This window comes from Mytilus trossulus, chromosome 2, assembly GCF_036588685.1.
Source record: "Mytilus trossulus isolate FHL-02 chromosome 2, PNRI_Mtr1.1.1.hap1, whole genome shotgun sequence".
Taxonomy (NCBI): Eukaryota; Metazoa; Mollusca; class Bivalvia; order Mytilida; family Mytilidae; genus Mytilus; species Mytilus trossulus.
In genome coordinates, this window is record NC_086374.1 from 96,977,455 (window position 1) to 97,001,262 (window position 23,808).

Genomic DNA, 23,808 nt, shown 5'->3' on the forward strand with positions numbered 1-23,808 from the left:
TGACCAAGTCTGAAAAAAAGAGAATAAAAAGAATCAGTTATTGAAAATAATTTATAAATTTGATGGAGAAATTATTATTAGCCAACAGCACATTTTTACCAGTGGTGTAAATACTTTTTTTTTAGATTTTCTTATTGTAAACTTTCCATACCTGATCCTTCATCTGATGTGACAGACATATTATCAAGGTGATGTTTTTTGGCACGTTTACGATGACTTTCTGACGGTAAAATGGCCTTGAACGATTTCTCTTCAATTTCATCTTCTGTCATTGTGTCATCAAAGTTAATAGAGTATTCATCGCCAGATGCTGTAAAATATAAATCAATTTAAGACTGTGTCATGTCATAAAGATTAGAGAGTACATATATAAGTACTGTGGATTCATTTATTTTCGTGGGTACCAATTTTCATGGTTTGAGGAAAACTTACATATTCGTGGATATTTAATTTCGTGGTTTTGGCAAAGTCTACACTCATTCCTTTACAAAATTTTTTATTTCGTTGAACATTTGAATTCGTGGTTCTCCTGTACCCACGAAATCCACGAAAATTGGTATCCAACGAATATTAATGTAGATTGAGTCAGAAAGCTTGCTTTGACTTCTGGTTCCAAACGTGAAATAATTTGAGAGATTTGTTTTTAAAACCAAATTTGAACATGAAATTACACTGATATTTTTAATCATTCTTCATAATCTTATTATTATTTTTTTAATCACTTTTTAAGATTCCTTTCAAGCCAAATTCCTTATGCTAAAACTAATGAGCAAGTTGATGTCTTTGATCACATGACTGTTTTTATATTTTAACATACCAATACTATTACTGGTCTCAACTTAATATATCTCAACAAAATAAAATTCACATCTAAAAACTTGTACCCCTTCTCAATACTGCAAAAAGAAGACCTGCTACATAAACTGTCTTGATCTTATACCCCCCCCCCCCCCCCTGATGTTCATGACACTATCACTCACCTTGAGATAACTCTTCTAATATACTCTCTGATTTTGACTCATCTTTTGCATCAGCCCCACTGACAGATCTGATAGAGGAGTCACTGTCACGACCCTTCTGTGTATCGCTTGCAGTCTTTACAGATGCACTTCTAAAAATGTCATCAGTTTAATCATTTGCAATAACTAACAAACTTACATTAACATACAATCTGAAATAAAAACCTTTACCAAAGAACCCCCCCCCCCAAAAAAAAAAGAAGGCATATTATAAAGTTTAGATCGTTTTTATAAAGAATAGTAATATTTGTTGTGAGAAGAGCTAGATTTCAAAACTCAGAATGATTCAGTTTTCATTTTCACCTTCAATAATTGATTTCCACCAGTATTTGTTTTGAATTTGTGTTGCTGGGTCATTTCTATTTGGTGTTTTGTATACTATTATTTGTCTTTTGAAAGTTATAAAAAAAATTTGCCATGGCATTGTCAGTTTGTTTTCATCTTATATGAGTTTGAATATCATTTTGGTAACTTTTGCTATTTTTTTCAAAATAATAAAATTTAAAAAAAAAATTAGCGATCCATCAGTACTTTTTCCCTATCTTATAACTCACCTTGATGATGTGTAAGATGCTGTTTTTGTTTTCTCACTGTATGAGGAGGGTGCCGTTTTCAGTGATGTTTTTTCACTATATGACCTGGCTGAGTCTGGTGCCCTGTAATCACTGCTTGACTGATTCTGCAATTTAAGGAAAATATTGCTTTATTATTATTTTCATTTTGTTTTAGAATGATAATTTTTTTATTCTGAGACTTCAAAGCATCTTTTTTTCAAACAATTTTTTTAAATTTTGGTTTTATTTGCACTGTTTTTTCTGTAATAACAAAAAAAAAAAAAGTTTTTCATTTTCTTAAAAAAGTTTGATTTTCTATTTTTCATTCCAAAAATATTAAATATTCATCATAATTTAGTGTTTTGTGAAAGGTTTCAATACAAAATCATTTGACCTACTTTACTACCCAATTTTGTTTGCCAGGAGGCAGGAAATAAGTTAGCATGTATACTATTTGTCCTTACCTGTTTAACAGCCCTTTTAGGTCTGATATTATCACTATTGTCCAGTTTATTGTTATTGTTGTACTTTGCGCTAGGCTCTGCTTCCCTTCCGTCCCCTCGTACCCTCATCATGACATCTTTAGCATTCTGTGAGGCTTCTTTACTCCTTTGTTTGGCCTCCTCCATTTGTTTTTCTATTCTGGCTGCTTCTTGCTTTTCTTTTTGCACCTTGATTTCCAAAAGTTTCATGTCTCGTTCATGAGTTTGCTGTCGAGCCTATAAGAGATAATTGATGTAATGGTATATCAGTCATTTATGTACAGTGAACACAAATCAAAGTGTTTGTTAGCACTGAAATGTTGAGATACCTTTCATTTTTCAGTTTTGTAATATAAAAATAAAACTAAGCAATATGTAGTACTTTAATGCAGCAAGGAAAACATTTAGGCAATATTTTGAGTTGGAACTTTCTTCTTTAAGAACTAATAGATTGATACACCATGGTTATTTAATTTTCAATAAAATATTTTCAAGGCAAATATGATTATAGACAAACACATCATTTAGTAACCCAAAATCTAAATCTATGGGCAATACTTACTCCTATAAATACCATGAATGCATATCCTGCTGCAATACCCTTTGTCTTGACCAGAGGACTTATTAGCATAATCAGTACATTCAAACAATTCGCGGGCTAAATTCACTGAAGCTGCATTTTTAAACATATATTAACTACCTTCAACATCTGAGCAAGTGAAACAGTTTCCTGTTGTGCCATAGAGACAGCTCTGGTCCTCTCCACCCCTGTTAACTGTCGCATGGACTCTTCCATACTCTCTAACTGGTTGAGTTCTGAGTAAAACTTCCTCTCTAACGTGTCGGGTGAGTATCGTAATGAGGCTTTAGGGGTGGCTGAGTTGTCATCGTCTGGTGCCACATGTGGGTAACGTCTGTCTGGGTCCTAGTAACAACAACATTTTAGTTCAGTTAATTTACAATATTTTTGATCAATTTTTATTTTTTATATTGTCTATAGTCAAGAATATTTTTTTGCGGGTCTATATTTATTCTTGTTTTATTTTATCTAAAAAGGTAGAAAAAACAGTGAAAAAGTGAACAATCTGCCACATTATTTATGTATGTGCCTGTCCCAAGTCAGGAGCCTGTAATTCAGTGGTTGTCGTTTGTTTGTGTGTTACATATTTGTTTTTCGTTCATTTTTTTACATAAATAAGGCTGTTAGTTTTCTCGTTTGATTTGTTTTACATTCTTATCGGGGCCTTTTATAGGCTAGCTGACTATGCCGTATGGGCTTTGCTCATTGTTGAAGGCCGTACGGTGACCTATAGTTGTTAATGTTTGTGTCATTTTGGTCTTTTGTGGATAATTGTCTCATTGGCAATCATACCACATCTTCTTTTTTATATTTGTAGTTGTTGGTTCATGTCTGTCTTATTACATTTCTTTGTAAATGCGTTTTGTTATAAACTAGACTGTAGTTTCCCCATTTGAGTTGTTTCACTTTTTCCACTACGCAAAAATCGTAATGGTTGGCATCTATGTGTTGTGCTGATACTTTCCTGCATTATTCTTATCCCGTCCTTAGTATATTTAAATGCAATACAGGTTGAAACATTTTATTTATGCATTCACATTTCAAATAGACAGTTCAGTTTTACAGAAATGAGAATCAGAATTCATTAAGACTAAACAAACCTCTATTCTAGAGAAGTCTTCTATACTTGAGGTATCTGTATCTGTATCAGCTGAATGTTTTTGACTAGGTTTGGAATGAGACAAAACTGAAGCTTTTTCAGGCTTACTTCTGTCATCCTTACTCCTATAAAAAAAAAAAAATCACACGAGTCTTTTTTAGATGGATTGATGCATTGTTGTTTAATGTCTTATGGAAATGGTAACATGTAAATAAGAAAGAGAATCTATTGATTTGATATGATGATCCAAGTTTTGTTCTAGACCTAAACACTGAACCAGATTTTGAACATGTTATTTCACAAGGTCAACAGGAAGATAACCGTACCCAGTCACATTATTCTGATTGAGAAAGGCTTAATCTGATTAAACCTATAGACTATATAACAAAATGACATGTATACTTTTAAAAAAATAATTAAATGAATAAAAAAACATCAGTATGTAATTTTTCCATTATGTTAATTCAGGTGTTGTGGTTTATGTAGTATAATAGAGATGTGCATCAGCTAAATGAAAATTCAAACATTATCAAATATCACAATTTTGATAGTTATCAAGAATTGATAGTCAATAATATAAACAGTAAATTCTGAATACTTCTTTTTTTGTCAAAATAGATACAGTTAATGCTCTTTATGAGCCATGGGCCATTAAACCTATTATGTACCAAGAAATAAACCTATAATGTACTCAGCAAAAACCCTATAATGTACCCAGGAATAAACATGTAATGTACCCAGGAATAACCCTATAATGTACCCAGTAATAAACCTATAATGTACCCAGGAATAAACATGTAATGTACCCAGGAATAACCCTATAATGTACCCAAGAATAAACCTATAATGTACCCAGGAATAAACATGTAATGTACCCAGGAATAACCCTATAATGTACCACGGGAAAGGACCATTTGAAGATCACAATTACTCTCACATTGTACAAAATCAAGATGATAAAACAATAATACAGATGTTTTCCACTATTTCAGGGTTCCATGAATCTTTCATACACTTAAAGCCAAATTTAAAATCAAATTTCATTTTTACAGGCAAATTTATGAGTCTTACCTGGCATATGTAGTATTTTATACACACAAACAAGGGTATATAGTCTGCAGCAATAAGATTTTTTTTTTAATAAAACCCACTTACAATTCAAACTGTCTAGAATAGGAAACTTCTTGGAATGTGTCGTCATGTTCACTCTCAGATGGTAGTGGTTTAAAGCTTACGGAAGTCTTTGGTCGGGTGTCTTCATTTCTGCAAAAAATATATATAATTTTCTAATGATCTTATATGTTACTTAGGTCAATCTCTAAGCTCAATCTACTAAAGATTACAGTTTACATTTTTGAATTGATATTCATAATGAAAGAGGTCTATATTTTGTATAAATAACTCTTTTGCACAGCATATTAAATGTATATAACTTTTTCCAATTCTTTATGGATTTATCCTTTTCAACAGAATTTAAGACTTATTTTTTCATCCTTTTATTCATAATATACAAAATCATAAGAAAATAGTCAAAATTACTATGAGTAGGTATTTCAAAACCATTACTGAACATTCTCAAAATCAAAAGAGCCTAAATGTAGTTGTATTACCTTGATTTAATACTATGATGCACTGATGCTTCACTCCTCAAACCAAAGCCAGGACTATTTGTTCTAGCACCAACTCCTGGACTTCTGTTTCTAGGCAGGCTATTTTGTGTAGACCTAATCTTTGGAGCTGTATGTTGGGAGGTAACCAGTTCCTTTCTGTACTCCTCTTCCTTTATCTTTGGTTCTGTTGAATATCCTTGTCGTTGTTTGTCTGAAAGTATACATTTTTACATAGATACTTGCAGAATTTGGAGGACTGTCTTGGTGTCTCCAATTTTGTCTTTGCATAAGTTTGACGAAGTTCATGTAATGGGATTTCCCCCAATTTCCCAATTCTTTTAAAAGTAAGGGCTGATTTTGGCTTCAAATTTCAGGTCCATCTGACGAAAGATTTTGGACACTTTTTAATCAATTAAGTGTCTATTTCAATTGCTTCAATAAGTGTATGTGAAAGATTTTGACTGATTTAATCATTCAAACCACTCTGATTCAAGCTTGAATATAAAAAATCTATCAAATATGCCAAAAAAGTAATTTTTGAGATGGTTTTTGACAAAAATGAAAGCGGCCGGATCTGTCTTCATCCTCAACCTTTATATATATTATGTATTATCATCAAAATCAACTTACATTTCAATATTAAGAATGAACACCAATGTGGCCACTTTCAATTAAGATGGAAACCGCCTAAAATTTAACTAAAATCCTAAAATTATGAAGATTTCAGTAATTTAGCATGACTTAATGATGCTAGTTCCCAATATATGTGCACTGTATTGGGAAAACAGCCCATACCTATGTAGCAGAAGCATTCTACTTTCCAATAAATAGCTTAAAGTTTACATTTAACAATTTTGTAAAACTGCTATATTTTGGGGCCAAAAAGGAGTCTTACTGAACCTACTCCTTTACAGTATATCTTAGAAAAGAGGAAATTCAGGATTTATATCCACTTACATCTTAATCTTGAACTTTATACATGTGCAAATATATCAGAAATGCTAAATACTAATTAACAAAATTCAATTTTTTGAAAATCAGTCCCAAACAGAATGTGGACTCTTTACAATTTTACATGCATTTAAAAAAAAAATAGGGAAAGAGAATTGATTAAATCAAATCAAATCAAACATATTCATGAAAAGGAAGAAATTTGTACTTCAAATACTTTCATATTTAATCTAGATGTGGATTCATTTATTTTCGTGGGTACCAATTTTTGTGGATTACATAAAAACTTGCATGTTCATGAATATTTAATTTTGTGGTTTTGCTGGAGTCTGCATATCATTATATGGTCAATTTGTTATTCGTTGAATATTTAATTTCATGGTTCATCTGTACTCACGAGAGCCATGAAATTTGGTATCCAATGAATAATACTGAATCCACAGGACATCATACCACTAATAAATATGTATCAAGTACCTTGATTTCGTTGATGCCTAGCAAATACATTGAAGACATTATCTGGATCTGGACGAGATTGCTCCCAGGAATATTTTCCTGCTCCTCTGTGTTGTGTTGTAGGACGTGGTATGACCATTTCTGTAGGACCTTGGTGTCGAAGTCCACCAGCATGGAAATCTCTATCTCGTAACCCTGAGCCAACCTACAATACAAACATGAGATTTAAAATTTACCTGCAATACCTAGATGAGATCTTAAATTTACCTTCAATACCATCATGAGATTTATAATTTACCTTCAATACCATCATGAGATTTATTATTTACCTTCAATACCATCATGAGATTTATAATTTACCTTCAATACCATCATGAGATTTATTATTTACCTTCAATACCATCATGAGATTTATAATTTACCTTCAATACCATCATGAGATTTATTATTTACCTTCAATACCATCATGAGATTTATTATTTACCTTCAATACCATCATGAGATTTATTATTTACCTTCAATACCATCATGAGATTTATAATTTACCTTCAATACCATCATGAAATTTATTATTTACCTTCAATAACATTCATGAGATTTACAATTTACCTTCACAAGATTTATAATTTACCTTCAATACCATCATGAGTATTACTTACTTTGACTTGATGGGGAATGATTTGATACATATATAAGAGGCATTTAATTAAATCTTGAATTAGGAATTTAATGCCCGTGAAATTTTTATCTGTCTGGTTTTGATTAAAGTCAACAAGGACACTACATTTGCAACTCTCAAACAGCTAAATACCAAAACATTGTACTTCTATTCAATAATTTGTTTTTCTCAATTTCGCAAACGTATCTGACATGAAAATGACATTTATCAATGAAAAGCTTAAATATATAGTTTACAAATATGCCCAGTTCCCTAAAGTTATAAAAATTGTGGATCCGTCTAGTCAAGTCAATACTTTATAAAAGTTATAACAGACAATAAACAACGCAATGACCTCCAGATGATTTTTGAAATTACAATCATCTGAACATTAATAATTAACGTGGTCATTTACTTTTATTTCTGATGTTGTGTTTAGAAGTACATAAATAATAAACACCTATTTATTTTCTATGAATGTTAAATTCAAATAATGAACTAAAGAGATAAAATATAGCATTTATTAAATAGTTCGTGAAGGAAAAAAGATCTTGTGGGAGCCCTCAAGGAATAAATATGCATATTCATGATATCAATCACTAAACTAAATGACTGCATTGTAATCTCCTGAGAAAATGTGTAACACATTCCTAAACAAAGAAGTCAGCCAAAGTATATGCACCATTTAATTTAACTATCTAAATAATCAATAGAAAGTTAAATGGTTATAAAATGAGTAGAGGCAATTTCTTAAATAAAGATCACATTTACATCTTGCAAACAATTCACACTGTTTTTGTCATGAATTTTAATTTAAATGTGACGAAAAAAAATAATGAAATTCTACCACTCAAATACATAAAGCCCTGTGAAGTTATCACTGTTTCATATCACTGATTCGTTATTGATGGAACAATATTAACAAACTTAATATATTCTCCATTCTTTGCCCTTGTTTTTTTTTCATTATTATTCATAGCTTTCATTTTTTTGTCATTATCAATAATATCAAATATTTGACAAAGAAATTTAATTTATTACATGTAAAAAGAAGAAAATATTCCCTTTCTTGAACAAATGGATTTTTAATGGAATGGATTTTACAATTTTGAGCTTATGCATTTATCCTTAAAACTTAAATATGGAGTATTGGTAATATATTTTTCCAGTCAATTCATATGATATCTGCAAATGACACCGATGACCTGATAAACTTTAAGTACTTAAAATTGAGAATGGAAATAGGGAAAAGTTCAAAGAGACAACAGCCTGACCAAAGAGCAGAAAACAGCCAATGGCCACCAATGGGTCTAAAAAACAGTCAGAAAATTCTAAACTTTGATGGTTCCATTTCCAACAATAACAACTTTCTGTTTTAGAATATAAATGATTTTGGCTTATTCAACTGTTTGTTTAACCCCAAAAATGAAATTTACATCACATCCTTGTCTGAATTCTCTCTGTTTAGGTTGTTATAAGCCAATCACAATGTTTGGGGTATGCTTGTGAAAATATTAACGGAATGAATATAGGTTCTGAAAAGTCAAATTGTTTTTTTGTCGGATAGCACGGCAGGGGATCATGACAAGTTTTTAAAGGTGGTGCTGCTTATCCTTATAATTGTTGATACCACCCTTGGATATCCAGTACCACTCTTGATATTCTCACTAATAATCAGGAGTTTTGTATTTCAAGAGATTAGACTTACTGGTCTCCGATTAGACAAAAGTGAGTTTTCTGAATCTTCTGTAAGAGTGATCTCACTGAATGTTGATGTTTCTGTTATTGACGATTCATCCTGAAAAACAAATCAATTGTTAAATATATTTCAAGTTACAAGGAGCTCAGAAATATAGGGACTTGAGTCAAAGTTTCTCCTATAGCTAAAAAAAAGATATAAAACGCAAGATATAAAAGTATTTTCTATCCAAAAAACAAATATTACCATTCATTTTAAAATTTTAATTTTCAACTTAAAGGAGCACTAGCTACGATATATGTAAAAAAATAAAGTATGATTTTTTTTAGATTAATCATTAATTAAATTGGAATAATGAAATAATAATTTGCTTTTAGCAATCAATTTGCTTTATTTTTGTTGAAATAAGCGATTATACATAATTTTTGACTGATTCACTTGCAAGTGAAAACGTCATCATCATTCTAACCGGTATTCATGTGAACTTCAATTTAACCCCTAGCTAGAGACTGACAACGCATGCATTGTACGTGAACTGGTTATTTAAAGAAAAAAAATGTCAACAATGAAAGTGAAACTACGGTAAATCATTTGATTACTAATTCGATCCACATAAATCATTCTTATACGGTTAAAAACAATGAGAAACTTATATTTTTAATCTATAAATTCAAATCAAACAGACCTATAAAAATCCAATTGCACGTGCTGGTTTAACCTTTTCATATCTTTATTTGTGTTTACATCGCTTATATGGTCATCTGAGGTCAAATCGATAGTTAATTAGATGGCATCTGGATTTAAATACACACGAAACGAACCTACATATCATCTACCCCATGCTTTGTAAACTGTTTATTTTAAACGCTTGATCGATTGGATAAATGTTTTACATTGTAATTAATCAATTATGAGAATTTGAGTCAAATTGGTGACCATGAATTTGACAGCTAGTGCCCCTTTAAGAAATACACTTTTTTTTTAAAGTTTATATTTCAATAAATCTTGGCTCAAATATTTTTCTACCTAGAATGAATATAAATACTGTGTCACAGAGGAATTTAGATTTATCGGCATGTTTTCATTTATTCTGGTCATAATAAGGCTTTCAAAGAAGAATAGTCTTTCAGAAGAATATAACATAAACAATAATATTATAGCTTCTGTCTGATAGAAAAAAAGTTAAAAATATAAAGTAATTTCGTAACCTACCTCGTCTTGTCCGGCACGTCTGATGTGACCTCCAACAGTTTGTCCTGATGGAAGTTTCCAACTGTTCAGACTTTGTCGTACTGTATGTCCCCGGTATGCAGCTTGGATTCTAATGGCTGCTGCTTCAACAGGGTCGTCATCAGTGTCATTGAAGGTGGAGTTTCTTTGATTACCTAAAATAACAGGTGGAGTAAGTATTAGTAATACCTAAAATAACAAATGGAAAAAGTATTACCGTAGTAATACCTAAAATAACAGATGGAAAAAGTAAGTATAATACCTAAAATAACAGGTGGAGTAAGTATAATACCTAAAATAACAGGTGGAGTAAGTATTAGTAAGATGTATACTCATTTACCTCCCTTTAAAGCAACAACAATCTATCAACAATGGCGACTGAGGCATGTTTATCTTAGTATATGTTAAAAGTGATATTTCTAATATATGTATAAAATAGGAAGGTAAAACTTCAATCAGTTAGCAACCCAACAGACCCAGTTCTTCAAAATAAGACATTTAAAAGTCATCTTCTTGTTATTCAGCCACAGCATCCATCATGATTAATCAGCAATGAATGAGCAGCCATCATGATTATTCAACAATGAATGAGCAGCCATCATGATTAATCAGCAATGAATGAGCAGCCATCATGATTATTCAGCAATGAATGAGCAGCCATCATGATTATTCAGCAATGAATGAGCAGCCATCATGATTAATCAGCAATGAATGAGCAGCCATCATGATTAATCAGCAATGAATGAGCAGCCATCATGATTATTCAGCAATGAATGAGCAGCCATCATGATTATTCAGCAATGAATGAGCAGCCATCATGATTATTCAGCAATGAATGAGCAGCCATCATGATTATTCAGCAATGAATGAGCAGCCATCATGATTAATCAGCAATGAATGAGCAGCCATCATGATTATTCAGCAATGAATGAGCAGCCATCATGATTAATCAGCAATGAATGAGCAGCCATCATGATTAATCAGCAATGAATGAGCAGCCATCATGATTATTCAGCAATGAATGAGCAGCCATCATGATTATTCAGCAATGAATGAGCAGCCACAGCAGTTATCATGATTAATCAGCAGTGATTGAGCAGCCATCATAATTAATCAGAAATGAATGAGCAGTCACAGTCACAGTTGTCAACACTCCAGCAATGGATGTTCAGCCATAGCTATCACCATATGGTTTTAAGTGGATGTTCAGCCATACCTATCATCATATATGGCTTTAAGTGAATGTTCAGCCATAGCTATCACCATATGGTTTGAAGTGGATGTTCAGCCATAGCTATCACCATATGGTTTGAAGTGGATGTTTAGCCATAGCTATCACCATATGGTTTTAAGTGGATGTTCAGCCATAGCTATCATCATATGGTTTTAAGTGAATGTTCAGCCATAGCTATCACCATATGGTTTGAAGTGGATGTTCAGTCATAGCTATCACCATATGGTTTGAAGTGGATGTTCAGCCATAGCTATCACCATATGGTTTGAAGTGGATGTTCAGCCATAGCTATCACCATATGGTTTTAAATGGACATCTATGAGAAAACCATGCAGATGGCGCTCCATGCAAAGTTGTTTGATTTTGATGAAACTTTGCCAGAGGCGGATCCAGCCATTCTAAAGAAGGGGGCGGGTTTCCCAACCAAGGACAAAGGGGGAGTTCCAACTATATTTCCCTATTCAAATGCATTGATCGTCCAAAAAAAAAGGAGGGTTCCAGGCATAGCTGCCACCATGGTTTTTGGCAATATATGAGTAGCCACAGCTGCCACCATGTGAATTTAGCAATGGATTGGATGAGCAGCAATATCTGCCATCATCATTTAACACTAATTGTTGAGCAGCCACAGACGACACCATAACTTTTTAGCAATGGATGAACAACCATAGCTGCTATTGTACAATTTTTAGCAATGGACGTGCAGCCATAGTAGCTACTACATGTTTTTTTTTTTAAAATGGATGACCAGCCTCAGCTGCTATCATATACTTTTAGTAAAGGATTAGCAGCCACATATTGTTTCTCAGCAATGTAAGCAAAATCAGCCATCACATATGGTAAGACTTCAGTTGACTTGATGTTCGTTTAGCTTACTTTTAATATCTATGTCAAATATTTACTAAATATAAACATGTAACCTTTAAGTAAAATGAATTAAATATGAAATTTGCATCTTATTATTTAAATAAGCATAATGGTAAAAATAGAAGGTCATAGTTTTCTGTAACTATCCTCTTGGATATATTATATTTTAGATTTTAAATCATAATCAGAAAAAAATGAATGTGAAATAATGATTAAACGCAAAAGAAAATCCATTTCTTCATATAACTAGTTCTAAGATAATAAACAAAATCGACAAAAGACACAATTATTAAGCAAAATGTCAAATCCTTAAAAAATAACTGTACAAATGCATGTTTTATTACAAAAAGATATAAAATATGCAAAGATCATACAAATTAAAAAGATGTCAGATATTCTAATATACATTGGAAAATATTCTTAATATGAATTTAAGATTGTTTTATTCAGAAATTCTTGTATTTCTTATTACCTCAGTTCCTAGTTTTATATATCATGTATATCATAAAAGTAACAAAAAGTTTGAACTTGAAATGCAAATCTTTACATTAAGCAAGTTAAGTATATTTCATTAACTGAATGAATTTCATTACAAATATGAGTTAACGGTATAATAACAAAAATTTAAAGTCACGCCCAATATTTGTCATTTTAATAGCAATTTTTGACTGCATCATTGATTAAAAAATGGAGTGTTATTTCAAACTTTGAAATTACTTAGTATTTCATTTAATAATTTTGTAGATTAAATAAAAAAGTCTATTTGTGAATAAATCATATTTTTGAAATATGACTTTAATTAAAAAAAAAAATGTTATCAAATCAATGATACAAATCATAAAGAAGAATTAAGAAGTACTCTACTTTTAAAATGTTTTTAATGACCAAATTAAAGCATCTACATTTGCATAAAGACTATCAGCTGGATTAAGAACTAGGGTATTGGTTTTTGCATTTAAAATTATTCCATTTTGTCAGCTTGTGGCCTTTTATAGCTGACTTATCGGTTTTGTTTTTTTCTAAGTATTGACGGCTGAACAGTCACATCATGTAGACTCTGGTGGATAGTTGACTTATTGGCAATCATACCACATTTCAATATTTTGAAAGCGTTATTTATTGTTCCTTTTTTAACATCTATTATTTCCCTTTAAAGTACATGTGTGTATATCTATATATCTATCATATTTCTTTGACATCAGGACAAAATAAGAAATGCAAATGAACATTACAGAGACTACAAATGAAAAGAAATTTCTTGGTCAATAGAGAAATTCATAAATGATGTTTTACTTTATGTTAAACAGATTATGATTAAAAACTTTTATTCTTTGACCCAAATTTTGCTCATTTAAATAAAAAATTTTAACGTCTTCATTCCAATTGAAAAAAGGGCGGGCATCAGAACAATGCTTCAAATGGCAAAAAAATAGTCCTGAATTGTGGGGTGAAGCCAAACAATGATTAGTAAAAGCTGCCAACATTTTACCTACATCAATGATAAGGCCAAAAAAAAACCAATATGTGTGCTTCCTATTACATCTTTAAAAATTACAGAGTAGGTATGCACTTTTTCTTATTTTACCATTTTTTTTTTACATTGAGTCTATGGGAGTGACATTCTGACTTAAGAATGACAAAAAAACCTTTAAAATAGACTATTTTGAGCTTAAAATAGACTATTTTGAGCTTAAAAAGACGGGAGGGTAGGGTAACAGGAAACACACATTTTTTTTATTTGGCCTTATATTGTAACGGTAGTATTGTATTATAAGCATGAGCAAATGAACAATGATGTGTCAACAATGTTTCAATGACGATAAAGATTTAATTAGAAGTCTCCAATTTTCTATATTTATTCATGTCAGTCGAAATAAATGGTTTCAATAATTTTGAAGAAAATGTGAAATGTTTGTTCCCAATGAATGTGAGTAATTGAATGGATTGTACATTAAATATTGATAAGGGATGTTTGTAAATTTATTAATTTCACTTAACATATATGAAATTACAGTATTTTTGATATGCATCAGTATGTTTTCAATTTGTCTGGAGAATTCAAATCAATAATGGAATTTTTAACAGAGAGAACATGTATTTTTTTCATTGGTATTGTTTAGGATTATGCAAATGTTATGTTTGTTAAGCCATTCGACAATGTAAGCAGCGTCCTGTTAGTTTGTTTTTCAATTATTTTTCATAAAGAATAAAATACATACAATTCTAGTACATTGTATAAGTTGCATATCGGAAATTCATAAATCATTCTCCGACTGATCAGAACAACAGGGGAAGGTTAAACACACCTAGGACTTGCTTGACATTTTGAAGAGTTTAATTGCACCAATGTTTTTTTGGTTACAATGTTAAATTGGCTTTGCTGAAGCCATGCCCAACTTTATTTAGGTTAGAAAATTTAGCGCATACTATACAATACCAGAACCTTTACAATATCACAGGAAATTGAAACCTTGCCATAAAATATTTTCTAAATTGGGGTATGTTGTTGTGCTGCTGTGTTCAGCATCTTATTTTATTCAGGGCCTCTGTGACCAAGTTGTTATGGGTAGTTCATGTACAAAGACTATTAGTCTGTTGAGGCTGATGTTGTGAGTTTGAAAGTTTTTCATGCAGATGGTTGGCAGTTCTGTCTAGGTACCCTGTCTTCCTCTACCAATACAAACTGACATAACTTAAAGTGCAGAAAGTAGAGTTAATCACCTATCATCAAGTTACTAGTCGTTATTGATGAAACATACCTGGGAGATTTGAGGTAAAAACTGAGTAATCATTTCCAGCTTCTGTCATTCTGTCGTATCTTGATACAAAGTCCTCCTCGTCACCATGTCTGTTGAATGCCCATCTTTGATTTGTGCTGCCATCTACAAATTAATAAACACACATGTATTGTTGATATTATTTGGTTGTTGTCTTGTTGAAATATCCATGTGCTGTAGATTCATTTATTATCGTCTATACAAATTTAGTGGATTGTGGAAAAACTGCATTTTCCGGAGTGGATATTTAATTTTATGGTTTTGCCAAAGACTGCTTACATGCTTATAGAAAATATATTCTTTCCTAAAATTTCAATTTGTGGTTTATTCAAACCAGGTGAATCTGTGAAAATGAGTTCCCAAAACATAATAATGATTCAACGGTACTTTTTCCCTCTTATTATATACAGTAGAAACTGTCCAAACCAAATTCTTTCATGGACTGAAGATTTTGCAATGAATGATGTGATAAATATACTGTGGTTTTTTTTTAACAACATTTTACTGTATGATGTACGCACAATTTTAAAGTAAACTAAGACAGAGTGATTGTAACTTTGCATGTTAATCATAGATATTCAAAGGATTTCCGTTTCAATTTCCCATTATTTATTCCTTTCTTTAGAAAATAATTTCACCACGTAACTCAACTTTGCCCTTTATATGATAAAAGAAAAAGGTGAATTAATGCTAAAACACAAGAGATCAGTAGATTTGTCAAGGTCTATCATGCTTCTTATAAGAGAGTCTGATGCTATAGATGTTTTTTTGTATGTAACAACATGTTTGTGTTTAATTTAGAGGAAATTAATCTTAAATTCAAATAATCTTAAAAGCTTCCGAGGTCATTAATCTTTTTTTACATTAATAAAAGTAAATATTTAAGGCAAATGACCCACCCTACACCAATATACAGGGAAAAACATAGAGCACTTCAGAAATTTAAATGCAAAATGTTTGACATAGTCCACTTTAAAATATGAACAACAACTTATGAAATGTGAAACCGATCAAAAAATCGTAGAATGTAGGTTAAGGATAATTTTCAGCATCGGTCAACAGTAACCTTTGTTCAAGGTCATGACCTTCAAATGGGTAATGTGTACGCTATGAATTATTAATATCTAGATTCCAAAATACTGGAAGATGCAACACTCTCCTCTGACAATATGATTTTTTTTTTTCTCATTATAGAAGGCTGTATATTGTCAGACTTAAAATTGCTTATTATGGTTTACTTTTACAAATTACGACTTGGATGGAGAGTTGTCTCATTGGCACTCATACCACATCTTCTTATATCTATAATATCCACTTATTTTAACTCTGATTGATGGTTTCAAACATATCACAGTAACATCTCCTTCTTTTCATATTTCTATAATTCTGGAAGCATTTAAACTGGTTCTGTCCAGCTTGATAAATTTTGATAAACCAGATTCTACCACTTTACCCTGCTGACTTAAATATTTATCCACTCTCCCGGGTCATGTTGGTAAATCTCACATTTTAAGTTTGAAATTAACACTATCTTGAGGTGGTAAACATCATTATCAATGGTGATGAGAGGTAGAAGCTATATATTTATATTATCATGCTTGATTAAGATGTTTGGAATGGCTGCTATTATCGTCCACAAGCCCTTCATGAACTTTTTTTTTTAGGTTTACTGAACTTTTCTTCTTACAATTTTCATTTCTAACTTTTAATACAAAATAAAAATATGTTGTATGATTGCCAATGAGACAGCTCTCCACAAGTAACCAAATGAACAGAGAAATTAACAACCATGTTCACTGTACGACCTTCAACAATGAGCAATGCACTTTTTCATTCAAAATACATGTACTTTAAAAGGAAGAAAAGGGTTAAAATTTATTTCTCTTTACTTGACAAACACTGGTCACCCTACAAATTAACCTGTAAATTTTAAGAAGTCAAATCAATATTTAAAATTTTAGATCAATAAAAACAAGAAGACATTTTATTTTGTTTTCCGGAACCAAAATATTATTGTACATAGACACGATTTTCCACTTATAAAAATGGCCTCTCGTTGGTGAACACTTTTTTTTCACATAAAAACAACATTACCCCCAGAAAGATGGCCTCTCATTAGTGAAGACATTTTTTTTTTACATCAGCAGTTTTAGACCTACGGAGGTTTCCATCAATAAAATACAAACTCACTTACCCCATTGTTTGGTACAAGAACAAACAAATACTGAAACGATCTACCACATACATTGGGAACAAAATCTATAATTGGTGAATGGAATTTGTTCTATACTTTACAATAGAAAATAAACAATGTCAAGTTGAACTTCGTCAATAATATAAAACTACAGTAGTAGGTGAAAATGTTAATTAGTTTTATTGACAAACAAAAAAAAACAGGTTCTGTATAGAATTTGAAAAATTGAAATTTATAAACAATGTCAAGTTAAATTTCGTCAATAATATAAAACTACCGTAGTGGGTGAAAAAGTTAATTAGTTTTATTGACAGAAAAAAAAAGGTTCTGTATAAAATTTGAAAAAGTTAAATTTATATGAATGGGACACCCTTTGTAGTTTAAAGTGGATGAGATTACTTGTTGAGCAATTAAAGTTTTCTTTAAAAATAATAGATTTTTATTTACTATTTACTTTTACTTTGACACTTTTTAGTTAAAATTTTAAAGGTCATCTCACGGTAATAAGATAACTTTAGCTAAATTTCTATAATATAAGGATTAGATTCACTACTCATGTTAAATATGATCTGAGATAAGAGGGTTTTACAGAGTTTATGATAGATCTTGAGCTCTTTAAATCTGCTGTACTTTGAATTCTAAATAAATATAAGAAGATGTGATATGAGTTCCAATGAGACAACTCTCCGTCCAAGGTATGAGAATAAAGACAAGTTTGGATGTTATAAGACTATAAACATATTTTTCCTTTATTCATCTATGGATGCTTGCAAAATTACTTTAAATGCTTGGATCTTTTTTAGCATGTAAAATACCTATAAGCTATATAATATTTGACAACCCTCTAGCATTTAAAAAAAAAAACTATTGAGAAGACAAGAAGAGGCTGTTTGGTTCATCTTAAAAAAATATTTTCTTGCAAACTTCTTTTTTTAATTTTTTTTTTAAAAAATGTATGAAAAGTGGACTTCTCCAAACCTTGCACCAAATATATTTGGAATAACTTAATCATAAATGTAACATAGTCTGGCATTGCTGACAAAACACTTCTTAAACTCAAAAATCAACAGATCACAAATTTAGATTAAGTGTTTTGATCTCAGCACAAATTTTGTACTCCAAGTACTGAGCAAAAGTTTTCTGACTGAAATTTATGGTATTCCCATGAGTCTGACATGTCTGACAAAATTCAAGAAAAAAACCCAACCCAATCCATTCATTTTAAAAACTCTGCTTACATTGGTTCTTTGTCTGCTTACCATACTCTGTTATAGCAATCCATTTTTATTTTTTTCTATTAGTCTATATGTTTACAAATTCAAATTAAAAAAAACCAGATGCTCCGCAGGGCGTAGCTTTATACGACCGCAGAGGTTGAACCCTGAACGGTTGGGGCAAGTATGGACCCAACATTCAAGCTGGATTCCGCTCTAAATTTGGATTGTGATTAAATAGTTGACACAGCATAGGTTTCTGACACAGAATGAATGTATTCAAATGAACTTAAAATTTTTGTTTTCTCTTAGAGCAATTCACTATGCTGTTGAATATAAATCCTCTCAAAAAAATGTTTGAAGATATTTTCTTTTTATTTATGAAATTTCAAATGAGAAAAATTGAACCCAATTTTTTAATCACATCCCCCTTTCCCTTATTCCAAAACTAATTTCAATTAAAATATTCTAATGGAGTTTGCAACAATTACTACTCATTTAAATACATCATAAAATATTAAGATGTAAAAAAACTGCTTGTTATCACTGAATGGTAAAGATTATTTAAATTTATCAGTTGGTAGTAAAAAGTGAATATACATTGTATATTGTATATAACAAAGATTTAAGTTAATTCTGGACAAAGAAAGATAACTCCAATTAAAAAAAATTCTTGCAGATATTTCTTGCTTACTATACTGGACAAAGAAAGATAACTCTTAATTAAAAAAAAAATGCTATTTCACAATATTGTGAAATTAGATATTTCTTGCCATTGCACAATACTGTGCAATTGAAAAGACTTGCTATTGCACAATACTTAATATAATAATTTTAGATCCTGATTTGGACCAACTTGAAAACTGGGCCCATAATAAAAAAACTAAGTACATGTTTAGATTCAGCATATCAAAGAGGCCCAAGAATTTAATTTTTGTTAAAATCAAACTTAGTTTAATTTTGGACCCTTTGCACTTTAATTTAGACCAAATTTAAAACTGGACCAAAAATTAAGAATCTACATACACAGTTAGATTTGGCATATCAAAGAACCCCAATTATTCAATTTTTGATGAAATCAAACAATGTTTAATTTTGGACCCCGATTTGGGCCAATTTGAAAACTGGGCCAATAATCAAAAATCTAAGTACATTTTTAGATTCAGCTTATCAAAGAACCCCAAGGTTTCAATTTTTGTTAAAATCAAACTAAGTTTAATTTTGGACCCTTTGGACCTTAATGTAGACCAATTTGAAAACGGGACCAAAAATTAAGAATCTACACACACAGTTAGATTCGGCATATTAAAGAACCCCAATTGTTCAATTTTGATGAAATCAAACAAAGTTTAATTTTGGACCCTTTGGGCCCCTTTTTCCTTAACTGTTGGGACCAAAACTCCAAAAATCAATACTAACCTTCCTTTTATAATCATAAACCTTGTGTTTAAATTTCATAGATTTCTATTTACTTATACTAACGTTATGGTGCAAAAACCAAGAAAAATGCTTATTTGGGTCCCTTTTTGGCCCCTTTTTCCTAAACTGTTGGGACCTAAACTCCCAAAATCAATACCAACCTTCCTTTTGTGGTCATAAATATTGTGTTTAAATTTCATTGATTTCTATTTACTTAAACTAAAGTTATTGTGCGAAAACTAAGAATAATGCTTATTTGGGCCCTTTTTTGGCCCCTAATTCCTAAACTGTTGGAACCAAAACTCCCAAAATCAATCCCAACCTTTCTTTTGTGGTCATAAACCTTGTGTCAAAATTTCATAGATTTCTATTAACTTAAACTAAAGTTATAGTGCGAAAACCAAAAAAATGCTTATTTGGGCCCTTTTTGGCCCCTAATTCCTAAAATGTTGGGACCAAAACTCCCAAAATCAATACCAGCCTTCCTTTTATGGTCATAAACCTTGTGTTAAAATTTCATAGATTTCTATTCACTTTTACTAAAGTTAGAGTGCGAAAACTAAAAGTATTCGGACGACGAGGACGACGACGACGCCAACGTGATAGCAATATACGACGAAAATTTTGAAAATTTGCGGTCGTATAAAAACAAACAATAAATCAGTAAAATGAGTAAATCTACAGAAAGAAAGGGGGAGAAAATATGACTAAAATATAAGTGAAAGATTTGAAAATAAACATTACTGTAAATCAGTTAAGGATTATTGACAAATCATTACTGAAATAACCTTGAACTTGAGAAAAATCCTGAATAACACAGTTCAATGTTTTTATACAAACAAAAAATATTTGATCAGAAACTTAATCTTTTAATCTCAAATTAAAAATACTCTTTTACAAAACTAATGACTCCTTTCTTTTGTTCATTGAACTAGAAATTGACAATTTTCGTTATACGAACTGCCACAAACTAGCACAATTTCAACCATTTTCCGTGATAATACTACATTTCTGCATCTAATTAAACTTTTAATCATATCGAAATGCAGTTACTCCATGGTCATTTAGATTAATTCTATGATACAATCACTCAATAAATCACTTTAAAAACTGACATATTAAAGGCACTTTCTGCATTACAGGTAATACAAACATTCAGGTTATGGGAAAAACATAAACTTTTAACTTTAGATACAAATATGGACTTAAATTCAAATTTGACTTTAATACAGGTTATTTAGGTTACGCTATCTACTAATTTATCTAAAATATAATATTAAAATATGGAGATGTGGCATGATTGCCAATAGGACATATATTCAATAGAGTCTAAATGACATGGATATAAGCCACTTTAGGTCACTGTAAAACCCTTTAACAATGAGCAAAATCCTTACTATGTAGAAAGCAACAAGGCCTTGATATGCCATAACAATTAACCCAGAACAAGTATGACGGTTAATACTGTATGATATAATTACATCAATGACAACCACAAAGCTACTGGCTCCTGATTTGTGACAGGCTCAAATCACAAAATAGTCTTCAATTAATTTTCCAAAAAGAATTTTCAATGTTAAAATCAGCTTAACAGCTGTATGTCAGCTGCTATTAAAGGTAACAATCATTTTCTGAGAACCTACATCATAAAGAAAAACACTGTGTTCTATGCTCCAAGTTTTCCAGTAGATGAGACCACATCTTTGTGGTAAACTACCATTACTCAGTCAGAGCTCAGACATAAACAAGTCTATTTTTGTTTTTGACTTAAATAAGTCGAAACATGTATTTATGTTAAAATGTAGTTTCAATTTTAGACTTATCTAAGTCAGAAAATGACAGACTTGTTTAGGTCTATTTATGTTGGTGAAAAAACTTAATGTTACTTTGTGGCCACACTATACCACCTATGACATCAAAAACCTGTATGAGAAATCACAAGGACTTGAGCTATCTATATTTAATTATCTTATTGAACATCCTTACTGAACACAGATGTTTTACCTCATTTAGTGTGATTCCAGGTGGTTGCATTGTAAGGCTAATTAACATTATCCCCGATTTTTTAGACTCTCATTCATATTTTTCTTTAGAAGACAAAGCATTGACTTTCAATGTTGTCATTATTTGATTTAGATGCATGACCTCCTTATAAATATGCGTGGGTCTTGAAGTTAACCAATTTTGATCACTCATCGACTTGTAGGAGTCGATATTTGCAACTTTTTGATTCTGGACAATTATTTCTTGTTAAACAATATTGGACTTATTCAAGTCGTATTTTGTCCTCCATTAAAGGGAGACAAATCCTGAAACTTACAAATTTAGACCTCTATGAGTCAAAAGCAGATTCAGACTTATTTATGTCTGAGCTCTGACTGTTACTCTAAACCTCATCCAGTCACGGGACAGACGTCTATGAAACTTCTGAGCAAGGTGTTAATTATGTAAGCCTCACAAGTTATGCTTTCTCAATAGCTACAGATTATCTAACATCTATTTAACATATGTAGGTACAAGATCCTAGGACTGGTATTAACAATTTTAAGACCCATTTACAAGTCTCCTGAATCTTTTTCAACACCCATCTAAATGATCTTACCTTCATGACAGTGATATAGCTGTAAATTTTATGTCAAACCTAACAGAAGGACTATATTACGACTTCAAGTTATGGGACAACTCCCGTATTTAACAAGATGAAATTATACTTAGGAAACTTGAAACATTTTTAAAGGTTTACATTTTAAGCTGTATAAAACTATCAAGAGATCAATTACATTTAAAAAGACACATTAGTGTTAATCCGAATGGGCAATTGGACCAGCTATTTATTTACAATTGAAACTTTTCTCTGAGATATAGTGATAGTCATCCATATACTGTTTATATGATAATTACAACAAGAATACGTCCATAGTACAAGGATGCCCCATCTGCCCTATCATTTTCTATGTTTAGCGCAAACGAATGGACACACAGACCAGAAAACATAATGCCCATAACAACATGATAAGAAATGGTGCAAAAACAATAAGTCTCCAAAATGAATTAATAATCCATATCAAAGACAACTGTGAAAACTTACCATCATCAACTACCTCCCCTTTCAGCTTCCTAGCCTCATTTTGAATTTTTTCTTGTAAATGTTTTGCTGTTTCCTTAATAGCTTGTAACCTTTGTTCCCGTGTTCTATCACTGCCTTCTGCTAAAGGACGGGGAGGGTTTGAAACAGCTGATCCTCCAATGTACCCAGAATTCCCTGATAAAGGTCTACTTTCACTTTCACTTTGTTGATTAGTTACAGCCTGAGAGAATTTATTAAAAACACTGTCTAAATTAAATGTAAATCCACCAACAGTCTTAGAATTGTTATTTTCCATGAGAAATTCATGTTCTTTTTGTAAACTAGCTTTCCATTGGCTGGTTTGACTAGGTTTTGACTTGTCGTCTGCATGTCTGGAAAAAAAAGAAATGCGACTTAGCTTTGTACATTCATATACTAATTATACTATTCTATTCAATAAACACTTTTATGAACTATCATCTCCAACTATATAAATTTTAGAAAAAGTTTTCAGTCTATTTCAAATTCTAAAACCATGGAAGAATGCAAAAAAAAAAGGCCTTTAGAAGTGATCCCTTTTCTTGTCGTAACCTTGGAATATTTATTGCTTTTTAATGCGCAGATAAAACATTTCCTATAAACCAAAAATAAAAAATTGCCATTGGTGCGTTTGAATGTTTTGAATGATATACAATTTA

General features: G+C 31.2%; 1 protein-coding gene across 3 annotated transcripts in view; it reads right to left on the bottom strand.

Annotated features, from left to right (window-relative positions):
- The window catches only part of LOC134708469 (centrosome-associated protein 350-like), a 108,463-nt gene that overhangs the window by 16,204 nt on the left and 68,451 nt on the right, over nucleotides 1-23,808 (bottom strand). For all 3 annotated transcript variants that reach the window (XM_063569022.1, XM_063569023.1, XM_063569024.1), the window contains 13 exons: nucleotides 23,132-23,502; nucleotides 15,199-15,321; nucleotides 10,321-10,493; nucleotides 9,118-9,207; nucleotides 6,773-6,956; nucleotides 5,345-5,555; nucleotides 4,890-4,997; nucleotides 3,736-3,859; nucleotides 2,756-2,980; nucleotides 2,038-2,292; nucleotides 1,574-1,698; nucleotides 981-1,111; nucleotides 152-310 (listed from right to left, as the gene is read on the bottom strand). In XM_063569022.1, the coding sequence (XP_063425092.1) occupies nucleotides 152-310; nucleotides 981-1,111; nucleotides 1,574-1,698; nucleotides 2,038-2,292; nucleotides 2,756-2,980; nucleotides 3,736-3,859; nucleotides 4,890-4,997; nucleotides 5,345-5,555; nucleotides 6,773-6,956; nucleotides 9,118-9,207; nucleotides 10,321-10,493; nucleotides 15,199-15,321; nucleotides 23,132-23,502 (2,279 nt within the window). The remainder of the gene's footprint in view (nucleotides 1-151; nucleotides 311-980; nucleotides 1,112-1,573; nucleotides 1,699-2,037; nucleotides 2,293-2,755; nucleotides 2,981-3,735; nucleotides 3,860-4,889; nucleotides 4,998-5,344; nucleotides 5,556-6,772; nucleotides 6,957-9,117; nucleotides 9,208-10,320; nucleotides 10,494-15,198; nucleotides 15,322-23,131; nucleotides 23,503-23,808) is intronic.